Here is an 11,938-nt window from a genome sequence, read left to right as displayed (position 1 = left end):
TACCTCTGTACTTCCGGTTCCGTATCTTAACGATATCTGGAGTTTCAAACATAATATCTTTTGGCGACTCCGCTCGCATCGCTGCCTGGAGCTTTAATACCAAGCACGCGAGGTAGTGCGAGACAAGACGAAAATGGCGAATATTATGAACCAGATGAATCCGCCGATGACGGCAGCTGAGAGAGCTCAGCGATCAGTGTTTGGTATGGCTATGCACATTAGAGTTAGAAGGCACATGCTGTGCAATTTTAAAGCTTCTTAATATGAACTAGCACGTAACCATCTCGTTTTGTCATGTGCAAAGGGGAGTAACTCATCATTTATTGTTGGTAGTATTTGGATCCAAAGCATGATCTCGAGTTTCTATCGCACACATTTGGGTTAAGCCTATCATAATTCGACGGAATTCATTAATATTTGATTTTATTTTTTATTTTGAATATTACCCCCAAACTTCTAAACCCCCATTAAACGCCTTAACCCCCCAAAAATTTATACTAGCGCCCCTTTTGGAAATATTGCATCGGGGAATAAATCCCCCAGGCTGCATTTCTTACTGTACGGGCGGAACTCTTTCCAGTACCAGTTGTTTATGAAATCCCGATACACTTTTGTTGGTGCCAAATAGAAGACGATGTCTGATGTATAGAGGTTGAACTGGTTGAATTCAGATGCGACACAGATCCCACGCATTTCTATCGGGAAGGACCCAGGGCCCTCATCATATAAAATCTAAAATGATCCCTTAAACAGCCAGGTGCACGTGACTGGTAAACTAAGTATTTGTTGTAGTGTCAATGGTCCTGTGTCCATCATACATGTCGCGGGTCCTGGCCGCTGATGAAGTGGACTGAGGCGTAGCTGTTTAAAAACTGTTTATTCTGGAAAATATATATCTGTTAACATCAACTGAAGATGATAAAAGGACGAGGGGAGTAACAACTCACCTCGGTTGCAAATATAAAAGATATATAGTACACTCATTCTCAATAAATGGGCGCATTTGACCATATCAAAAGCCAGAAAATAAAGTTTATGTATATACATTAACTGTAAGTTTATTTCAGAGTTGAGTATTAGGTATATAATATACAACAAGAGTTGTCAAGTAATCTTTGTTTTAAACATACTGTTTTGAGACTCAAAGTAATGCTTCAAGTTTCAAAAATATATGTTGCGATGAAAGCAATACTTCAGTACACTGATTAGTATTAAACAGAAGGTGTTATGGATATATTTTCATCATACTTACCGTAGTGGAGAACATTCTGGTAGTAAAAAAAATGGATAACTGTCATGAATATCATAAAAGAGTTGCAATCGAGATCTTCAAAGGACATGATATATTCTGCCCAGAACCATATCCGTATAATTTCAAACTACATCATTTGGTTTGTGTGATGTTCACTTTGTACCAATATATGGAGACAAGAACATTTTTAGAAGTTTACACTTCAACTCTAATTTACACAATTATTTCAAAATGAGGCATTCATATGTCATATGTGTTCGTATCTTAAGTGGACTCCATGAACACATATACATGAATTGATGAAATGTAACATACATTACTGCCTTTTGCATCACAGTTCTGAAATTATGAATTATCAAATAAGTATTACTTATTTCACTTCAACAGACAGAACAAATTAAGATTAGGTAAAGGCAACATAAATCATTCCAAGCAACTTTGATAATATTTTCAAATCTGTTAATTCTTAAATGTACATTTCTCACATCCATGTTTGACATTATATTATCCTACCCTCACTCTTAGTCATACCGGATGTTGAAAATATGACTCTCTGTATGAATTGTTATACTAAATACAATCAGGAAGGTTTGACTGAGAAACAAGTAAACACTCTTTCAGTTATTTGAAAATGAAATATTTAACAACAAACAAACCTAACACTCTCTGCTTTTCAACATCATCCAAATTTAGCATTCTTTGAAAACCTGACCACAGGCTCACCTATCTTGAAGAAGACATCAGAATCCATGTGGCATCATCACGATTACCATTGAAAAATCTGCTTCTTCCTTGCCAAAAAGGGACAGTAGGGTCTACCACTGGATAAGGCACAAGCTTGTCACGTCAAAGGCCTTGGTTCAAATCACTATATGGGCACAATGTGTGAAATTAATTTCTGGTGTGACCAGCCATGATACTGCAGAAATAGAAAAGAAACAGGGTAAAATCCACCTAACTCACTACCTTGCTACTCTCAAAAAGGATATTTCCACTTCATTATCCTCACCATCTGCTTGAAACACATTTGAAATATACAACAGCTCCCAAATCAATTGTTTTCAGTAATATTGTTTTCATTTGTATTCAAGACATGAAATGATAAATGCATGGACACATCTACCTTATCCATTCAGCATACTAGTTAAACATCAACGGCATCTTGTAATATTAAAGATTATGGAAAGGATGTTTTCTTGAAATGTCCTTGAATAACTGGGCCCCTATTCTCAATAGGATTCTAGCCCTAGGATATGCTAACTTTGATCCTAGGGTCTAGGATAGGTGTCCTATCTTATAAATATTCTAGCACTGGGACATCCTAACTTAGGACAAATACTGGGATAGGTTCTGACTTGTCCTAAGTCTATCTTAGTGGAAATCATCATGGTGTGGTACTTTTTGATTCACCAATTTGTACGTTGTAAAAACTTCATTACAGCTGAATTTACAACAGCACACAGTTTTTATGGGTTAAGAAGATTTTTTTAGTTTATATCAGTTTATCAGTAGTGAATAAGACATACTTGTTCCATTTCAACATATTCTTTAGATCTACAAATGAGGTGCATTTTTATTCTTACCTATTCTATCCCTTTTTATTCACAACATCGCTCGTTTCTTTCACATTGCTCTGAATTGGATTCGGAATGCAAAATCAGAATGTACTGGTATCATACGTTTCATTAACATTCATTTCTTTTTGTAAACAATGTCCCCGTATCTACTCAAAGTTGTTATGGACTGATCACAAAATGTGATATCGTGATATGGCCATTAATGTTTATAATCATCATGCAAGTTAAATTTGGATTGCTAGGGTTGCTGAGGGCCTGTTCTACCCCTGACCTTCATGGGTCCGCATAAAAGTTAAACAGTGCCCCAAACCCATAAATAAAAGAAAGCAGACAATTTTGTTTTTAAAAATACAAACTGGAGACACACAGTTTAAATTTGACAGTAAAATTATTTAACTACCTGTTCAGTTTCTTTGATCATGTTGAAAGGCTACCCATGAAGGTCCTGGGGTAGAATAGGCTTTCAGCAACCCATACTACAGTCTTTTTGCTCGTGCTGTCCTGAAAATACCATACTGATTGTCCTTGAAAGTGTGTACAGTATTAACGGTGAGAGTAACATTTGTGTCCTGATTAACAATCAACTGTATATATTTTATTTATTCCCAACATGTGGCAGATGTGCTGTTCATATCTTTAGTGGTTTGATGACATGTTGCAAAATGCAAAAGAATCCACTTAAGAATTAAACATTGGAAAACACAGAGTGTGGCAACACAAATGCACCCTTTTATTGAGAATGAATGAGTAGATTATTATAAGTACTATGAAAATCTCAGACCTTATTTTTTCTAGCAAGAAAGTATACTGGAAAGGCATAGTCATTATCCAAACTTATCTTTCATTAGCCGATTGAGTTCAGTCCTCCATGTGAAGCTAAGTAAGTTGAAATAAGAAAAAGTTCACTTCTCCACACAAACTTCATCACTGAATGATTAATTGAGGTGGAGATTGTATTGAGGGTGTGTTTTACTAAGGGAGTCCTTATTGAACTGAGAAAAAAATATGTATTGTTTTCAGTTGGCAACATTCCATATGAAACCACAGAAGAACAACTGAAGGAGATCTTTGCCCAGGCAGGACCGGTTGTCAGTTTCAGGTATGGTTGTATCATGCTGATGATGATAAACATATTTATCAGGGCTTTAACTGCGTGTTAGGCAGTGTGTCTTATTCTTCTTTTCTTTTGAACTGATAATTAACACAAATTACACATTATTAGACCCATTATATTCCAGGAAAATGAGCTGGGGATTGCTATGTCTGTGGTTTGACACTGGGATTAAAGGGAAACTGTTGACCTTTAACTGTATGTATGATATTACGAGAGTGTCTCCCTGACATCAAAGGGGATAGATATCATCCACCCTGATAAATCTGACTCCGTGAATTAGGGGCAGATATTTCCATGTTCAGATGACAGAGTGATGTGTATTTCTGAATGGTTCATGTGAATAGCTTTACAATATTGACAATAACTGAAACTGCTTCTAGTGCTTCAGTTGTAGGTCTACAAATTCAGGTTAGCCTTGAGATTTGGCCCAAATCACAAGAAATAGATCCTCAGTTGTTTTATGTTATGCATCTGTGAAGATCACAGGACATGCTGCCTAAGGTCTCATCAGAGCGATCTTTCATGCAAACAATTGCTTATGAGATTTTGAAACTGAATGTTTGTGTGGATTTTCTAATCATTCAGCTTTGAAAATGTAAGCACAAAGCATTGAGAATTACTTTTATTTAAGGTTCTACTTCTGATTTCATCAGGATGCATTGAAAGTTCGGAGCTGGTATCGTGATCGCATGTATTCTTTTGTCAGCATTTTAGATTTTAATTTTCTCAAAATATTTGAGCCGAGTGTGAAATTTTGAAAGAAATTAAGAAAGCTGCTTTCTGATTGGCTGGTGTTGATATTCTGTTGGGGACCTTTTATAATTTATGACATGGTGAGGTGATGATTTTTATGGAGGGGGGCACCCATTTTGTTCACATGTTGGGAGGGGGAGTGGGATGGGGGGATGTTGTGTTGAATTAGCAAGGAGTAACGCCTGATTTTAAAGAGGTTGACTGTTACTGAACAAGATTCTTCCTTCAAATTTAAAGGAAATTATTGGCATCCAAATTATATATTTTCAGTGATTGAACATTAGTCTACATCAGTGCATTGAGTGCATGTTGTGTTGTCCTACAGATTGGTGTATGACAGGGAGACAGGGAAACCGAAGGGTTATGGCTTCTGTGAGTACCAGGATGTGGAGACAGCTCAGAGTGCCATGAGAAACCTGAACAACTATGACTTCAATGGGCGACCACTACGTGTTGGTGTCGCAGCAGGGGAACAGAACAAGGAGGAGATGAAAGGGATGCAACAGGCCCTTGGGGGGCCGCCGATTGAAGTAAGTGCTACACTGTGATGACATCTTATTGAGATCAGTGCAAGTTTCTTTGTTGGGACCTCTCATAGAGGTAAGTGCAAATGTCTGTGTGGGGACAGAAAAAGAATTTCAGATCCCTTTGTATGGTCCTCTTTCAGGGGTAAGGTCAGATCTATGTAGAGTTCTATGTCAGAGATGAGTTCAGATCTCTATGTATTTTTCTATGAGTAAAGTAAGTTCAGACCTCTGTGTAGGGTCTTATGTCAGAGGTAACTTCAGATATGTCTCTAGGGTCCTATGAGGAAAGTAAGTTCAGATCTCAGTGTATAATCCTGTGAGAAAAGTAAGTTCAGATAACTGTGTAGGGTCCTGTGAGATGTGTATGTTCAGATCTCTGTGTAGGATCCTGTAAAGGGAGTAGATTCAGATATCTCTCTGGTTACTGGTGGTAGAGGTAAGCAGAGTTGGTTGCTAAAAGAAACTCAAGGGACGTTTTTTTTATCTATGAGAGCTAATGCAACCAAAAGTCACAAGTCTGTACTGAGCCTATTATCAACTGTTTGCAGAGTCCTTATGGAGAGCCAGTGGAACCAGAGAAGGCTCCTGAAGCTATATCAAAGGCTGTGGCCAGTCTTCCACCCGAACAGATGTTTGAACTTATGAAACAAATGAAGGTTAGACATGGAAGTCCCTGATATATGTAGTAGCTTGATAAGTATATAGTAAGTTCAGCTCTGAATGGTAACAGTATTTTCATGTTCTCATGTCAGAGATTTGTCATGTTTTCATTTTAAACCAGCCCTTGTCCTTATATTTTGAAAAAAAACAGTGTTGAAAGAGTAGCTGATTTAAAATCTGCTAAGGAGATCAATTCATTTCATGATTCTTGGATTCTCAAACAAAAACACCAAAGTGTTGTACAAGGTGATTATTGTTATTGTCAAAGACCAATTTAATTTAAAAGTTGTAACGAAAGAAAGTATATATCTAGGACTCTTCATCTAATTTTGTTGAAAACTGTGATGTGATAAAAAACAACAGTTTTATGTTTCATAAAATGACTTTGCACAGTTTATTGACATTTGTTTTGACATGGGGCAGAAAATATTAAGCTCTGAACAGGCCAAGGTAAATCTGTGAAAGTACAGTATAAAAACCTTTTAGAAATGAATTCAGGAAAATGAACTCATATGAGGTAAAGCCATAGTACAAATTTAAAGAGTGAGTGATATCCAGTGATATCCAGTGATATATATTAGACTGAAATGTTGTTTAGTATTATGTGTAGTTGAATTATTGTTTAGTTGTGACCATTTGATGTTCTGTTCCAGTTATGTATCCAAAACAACCCAAACGAAGCCAGGAACATGCTTCTACAGAATCCTCAGTTGGCCTACGCTTTGCTGCAGGCTCAGATTGTCATGAAGATAGTTGACCCACAAGTAGCACTGGTACATGTCACTCTTATTATTCGGGCGATGGGGTAGCCTAGTCGCTAAGTCAGTCGCTCATCATGCCAGAGATACGGGTTTGATTCTCCACATAGGCACAATGCATGAAGCCCATTTCTGGTGTTGTCGACCATAATATTGCAGGAATGTTGCTAAAATGACTTATAAATTAACTCACTCACTCTTACTAATTCAAATCTCTAAGATTCAGGATAGGAAGAACCTGGAAGACATCTAAATGGTATTATGATAAGATTCGATGACCAAGGTCTCCTTTCACAAAGTATTAAGGTGATGGTAGATCACTAAGGTAGCAGTACAATGTTAAAAGGTGGGAACTGAGGTTAACCACAGTAAAGGCTTTGTGAAGGGAGCTCCTGGTTAGTAGCATGCCAGTGTAAGGCATCAGGGTCAATTGTTCATAATAATCACTTGATTGTTTGGCTCATCTTCAGTTTTGACAGACAGGTGTGATATGTTGAATTAATGCTTGCTTTTAAACAAGTACTGTCGGAATATAACAATAATTTCCTTGTGTTCTCATGCATTTTAGCTGATCTTCAGCACCCTATGCTTGTCGTAAGGAGCCACTGATGCAGTCAGGCTCACTGACTTATGTGTGTCATATCTCAGTTCTGTGGCAGTGGGCAGGATAGTGGTAAAAGCAATTGCTCATCATCCCGAAGACCCGGGTTCGATTTCCCACATGGATACAATGTGCAAAGCCCCTTTCTGGTGTCCACTGTTGTGATACTGCTGGAATATTGCTAAAAGCGGCATAAAGCTAAACTCACTCGCTCACTCATATCACAGTTGTGTAGATCGATCCTGATGATGCTAAAAACAAACTGGTCACTCACAGACTTCTGTGATGTGTTGGAATATTGTTAAGTGAAACAGACTAAAGTATGATAGACATAGGTACTGCAAACTAACTTTGTCACTCTATCTTTACACCCACTAAACATTTAGCCCCAGTTTCATTTGAGCTCTGTTTTGTAGGCCATGCTGTACCGTGACGCCAACCAGGTGCCGCCCAGTACCGGCGCTGCTAACAATGGACAGGTGAGTCATGACAAGATGGCTGACTATTTGCATCTGTGTAGTGCTGACTTTGAACACATGAGGCCTATTATACTGAGTCTAATACCTGCAGTGCGAAGTGGTCAGAGTAGACGGTCCCTGCTTAAAGGGAAAGAAAGATACTTGTTGTTATCTTGCCTGTAAATTGCCATTAAGATGACAAAATTCACCATTGTGGTCTTGCTGACAGTGTTAGGCTGGGTGCTAATGGTTGCTGATATGTTCACCTGGAACTGTCTGACCAAAATATGTTTAAGAATACATTTACCTGCCTGACTGTCTACATGGAGTTCATAAAAAGGTCAAACAGACTCAAACAACATGGACTATTGCTCAGTCCCCAATTTATGAGTTTAAGATTCTGCCATATAGTTGGAGTACAGTAATAAACATAATAAAAAACATGAAGAAAAACATTAAGATCAACTGCAACAGTGAATTTGTTGTATCTCCCATGCTTGTTTGGTGCCCCAATGTGACACTCATATCTGACATGTATCACCTTCAGCACTTACGATGTTGGTTTGTTTACTGCGTACACCCCCTTTATTATATATGCCCATATGTTTGCTATCAAACTACTTTTGTGTTTTGATTTCAGCCTTCCACCTCAGCTCCTAACCAGATGGGACCTCCCCAAGGTATGCTTTGCTCTCTTCCTTCCACAGTGTGCAGACTGGGACAAAATTGGTACTGTTTATAATGCCAAGAAGACCAATTGATTCCTCAAAAAACCTTACATTGGAAGAGGGCTACTCTAGTGGTTAAAGTATTTGCATTAAGTCCTAGGCTCAAGTCTGCACATACTATGTATGATGCCCATTTTTTGTGTCGTCTGTCGTGATATTGCATTATTATTTCTAAATTCTTACCCAAAAGGCAAATAAAATGTATGGTGTGACATAGCGTAAAGATACTGTGACTTCTACACAATGAGTGTAGTGAAGTTGAAATCACTAAGTCAACAGTTTATTAATAACATTGGCGACTGTACTCATCCTTGTTCCTCACTTGGTGTTTGTGTAGCATTTTGTCATCCGAGCTTTCAGTGTACATATTCCTCTCCAGGTGGACGAGGTCCTGCTCCAGGACAGGGCCCTGGGGGGTCACGTGGCATGGGTGGTCCATCAGGGGACATGATGGGTGCCTCCAGAGGACCAATGCCAGGTGAGTCGAATATTTAAACTGCTTTTTGCTGTAGGTGACAAAACCAAGGTTAGCTTTTCATAGGATGTGCCTATCACTGAAGGTAAGGTATAGAATGATTTTCCATTGACTATTTTGTGTGTAATTTTGAACATTGCGTGCAGATGTGTTAACATTTACAAGGGAACTGTATTTTCTCCATGGAGGGTCAGTCACATTGAAGGAGCTACAGGCAAAATTACTTTGTTGCATTTTGTACCACAATTTGTGTGTAACGATATTTACATGAGCTTCAATTGTAAGGATTTCATGGTGCAGGTATGGGTGGTCCAATGGGTGGTCCAATGCCAGGAGGTCATCGTGACATGGGGGGACCCTACCCTGGTCAGCCACAGAGATCAGAGTTCCGTGATCAGAGGATGATGGGGGATCCGCGGGGCATGCCGCAGCACCAAGCAGGACCAGCCATGCAGGGAGGACATGGAGGACAAGGAGCGTCCATGAGACCACAGGTTAGATAAATGTGCCAGTCTGTCCAGTGTTGAGGAGCAGTGGTGAAGGAGGCAGCAGTTCAAATTGTCCCATGTAATACCATAGACCCAGGTTTCATTCAGATAATAACTGCTTGTCTTGTAATTCCTAAACTGACATAGCTGAAATATGAACTAAGTATTCCCTGAATTGAATATATTGTAACCTAAAGCTGATATTGAGTATCCACTGAGTTGGCATCTCCACGAGACTGTGTCTAGTAGTTTTACAGTGTTTCATATTGACAGACTCTAACGTAATATTTTATATTTAGATGGTTCCTGCTCCACAGCAGGCACCAATGCAGTCAGCCTTGGGTGCTTTAGGTGCATTAGGTAACCTAGGCAACCTTGGCCAGCTGTCCGCAGGAGTGATGTCTGGTCTGGGTGGTGGACTTGGAGGACCGGGGACTCAGATCTCCCCACAGGACCAGGAGAAGGTCGGTGGTTCACAGCAAAGTACTTCCATCTATAGTTAACTGTTGAGTTATACACTCAAATAAATAACAGTAATGGTGGGAGTGGAAATAACCCATTTGCCTGACATCCCAGTCTAGTGTGTTTTTCTGTCTGACAAGTTAATTTGTATATCATGCTATACTGGTGTCCAGTTGACTTTCCATTGTTAATTATGTTGTATATTTAAATAATTAACAAGAAATCGGCTGGTATAGTGGAAAAATTATCAGGGCGAGTGATTTTATAAGTGCCACTGTACCGGGGTACATGAGCAATTCAATTTCAAGAATTATTTCCATCCCTGAATCAGTTAATGGTGTAATGAGCTCCCTTTAATTCACCCTTCATACTGCCAACAAAGAGCATTTTAGAAATATTAGTGCAGTGTATGAATGTATGTTTCTTGCTATCCTTTTTGTCAGGTGTTTTGAAGACAGTAGTAAAATTATTCTCAGGACTGTGCTATATCTTTTCTAAGGATGATTACTTTCCATAAGCAGGAGATGTTATGCTGTAGGGAATGTTATCCAGCCTAACTCTCACATTCAATGTATGTTGACTTCAGATGTTCTTTGTTGCCTGACCTTACTCTTATTATTTTGGGACCCCCGACTTTTAGACCTTTGATCCTTATTGTTTTTCTGACTCCCAACTCTTCAGCTCCTAATGTCAGTTGACCTCTGATTATTCATGGTATATGACCCCTGACTTTCCATGTTGCAGGCTGCCCTCATCATGCAGGTGTTGCAGCTGACCGACCAGCAAATCTCCATGCTGCCGCCAGAGCAGAGGCAGAGCATCATCATTCTCAAGGACCAGATTGCCAAAAGTGCCCAGTAGACCAGCCCATCACAGTGGGCAAATTGGCTATCCCCTTACAACTGGCTGTATTATTGAAAAAAAAAATGTCAATCACATTTAGGCCAAAAATACATTCAGTGTTTGTTAATATACACCTTGAACGACCATGAAACATATCTGTTGTCATCTAAGCATTAAAAACTACATATTTTTAGCTGCTCATCTGTCTGGAATAAAGTGGCCAGAATGTATTTCTGCTATTCTCTGTTTTATGGTCCTCCAGACAACCACAGCATTTTCTTCCTTTGTCAGATAACCTGTTCATGCATACATGTGAAGAAGGTTTACCTGGTATTTCATTGTCATTATCTGAATAAAGAATCTAAAACACCATTTTATTTGTATGTATTTGTCAAGTGTTAAAATTGTAGGCTTGAGAAAGGGATGGACTGCTTGGTCTTTACTCACAAAAGAGGTTAGTGTCATTTGTGACAACAACCAAAGTCAGAAAAACTGGTGGTTTGGATTACCAGATAGTCTTGCCCCTTTTTCTGACAAGAATTAATTTCCTAGATAGGACAAGTTCTAAAACTGGTGACTGATGAAAGTTTGGTCTATATTATTTGCATCTGGCCTGTTCAAAACCCCTGGACCTCCTTTCACAAAGCACAAAAGCACACTAAGGTAACCTTCATGCAGTTTTAAAGAATGGGAGTTAGATTAACCTTAGTAAAGGTTACTTCATGAAAGGATCCCCTGGTCATCCAGTTTGTTGGCTGAACTCGAACACTCATCATGGTTTGCTGAGGACCAGTATATTCTAACTGGGAATATCCATCAACTGGTAGTCCTTCCTGACAACCACAGATCCCCTAAAATCTCATTTGTGAGGTGAACTTATGTTTACCATATATCAGCAACACACACGTGAGCAATTATGGTTCTGAACACTATTTTGGTGATGCCTCAGACTACTGATCAATCTCATCTAAGGCAAATATTCCTTTAAAAGACTACATGCACTATTACCTCGCAACTTTCTTCACCATGCCACAGTGCAGACAGAACAGTGCTCACAACAGAAGCAGGCCATTGCATGGTTACAAAATGGTAATTCCATAAGACCTGTTTCTCAGGTGTCACCCTTTGTCCTCGGACTGAGGGACCGGTTCCTTTTCACTGGTAGAACATGGGACAGACTTTGCTCTCGAAAACCAAGAAAAAAACCCCGTGCTTAAAGCCCCTCGGAACTTATGCACAACT

General features: G+C 39.0%; 1 protein-coding gene across 1 annotated transcript; it reads left to right on the top strand.

Moving 5' to 3' along the window:
* Nucleotides 1-46: 46 nt before the first annotated feature.
* LOC137286301 (cleavage stimulation factor subunit 2-like) lies at nucleotides 47-11,071 on the top strand. The gene is made up of 11 exons (XM_067818078.1): nucleotides 47-203; nucleotides 3,850-3,928; nucleotides 5,022-5,226; nucleotides 5,772-5,879; nucleotides 6,537-6,656; nucleotides 7,659-7,721; nucleotides 8,341-8,380; nucleotides 8,808-8,906; nucleotides 9,204-9,397; nucleotides 9,691-9,855; nucleotides 10,598-11,071. Exons 1-11 carry the CDS (start codon nucleotides 134-136, stop codon nucleotides 10,712-10,714), a joined length of 1,260 nt encoding a protein of 419 aa, XP_067674179.1. The 5' UTR covers nucleotides 47-133; the 3' UTR covers nucleotides 10,715-11,071.
* Nucleotides 11,072-11,938: the final 867 nt, after the last annotated feature.

This window comes from Haliotis asinina, chromosome 6 (assembly GCF_037392515.1).
Source record: "Haliotis asinina isolate JCU_RB_2024 chromosome 6, JCU_Hal_asi_v2, whole genome shotgun sequence".
Classification (NCBI taxonomy): Eukaryota; Metazoa; Mollusca; class Gastropoda; order Lepetellida; family Haliotidae; genus Haliotis; species Haliotis asinina.
The sequence above is the reverse complement of the archived record's forward strand: the minus strand, read 5'-3'. Positions and strand labels throughout refer to the sequence as shown.

What these genes read in the sequence shown, in the direction of transcription:
- LOC137286301 (XM_067818078.1), top strand. Translation starts at nt 134, where the DNA reads ATGGCGAATATTATGAACCAGATGAATCCGCCGATGACGGCAGCTGAG. An exon ending in GCGCTGCTAACAATGGACAG is followed by an intron (nt 7,722 to 8,340) that starts GTGAGTCATGAC and finishes TTTTGATTTCAG; the next exon opens with CCTTCCACCTCAGCTCCTAA. An exon ending in CCCCACAGGACCAGGAGAAG is followed by an intron (nt 9,856 to 10,597) that starts GTCGGTGGTTCA and finishes TCCATGTTGCAG; the next exon opens with GCTGCCCTCATCATGCAGGT.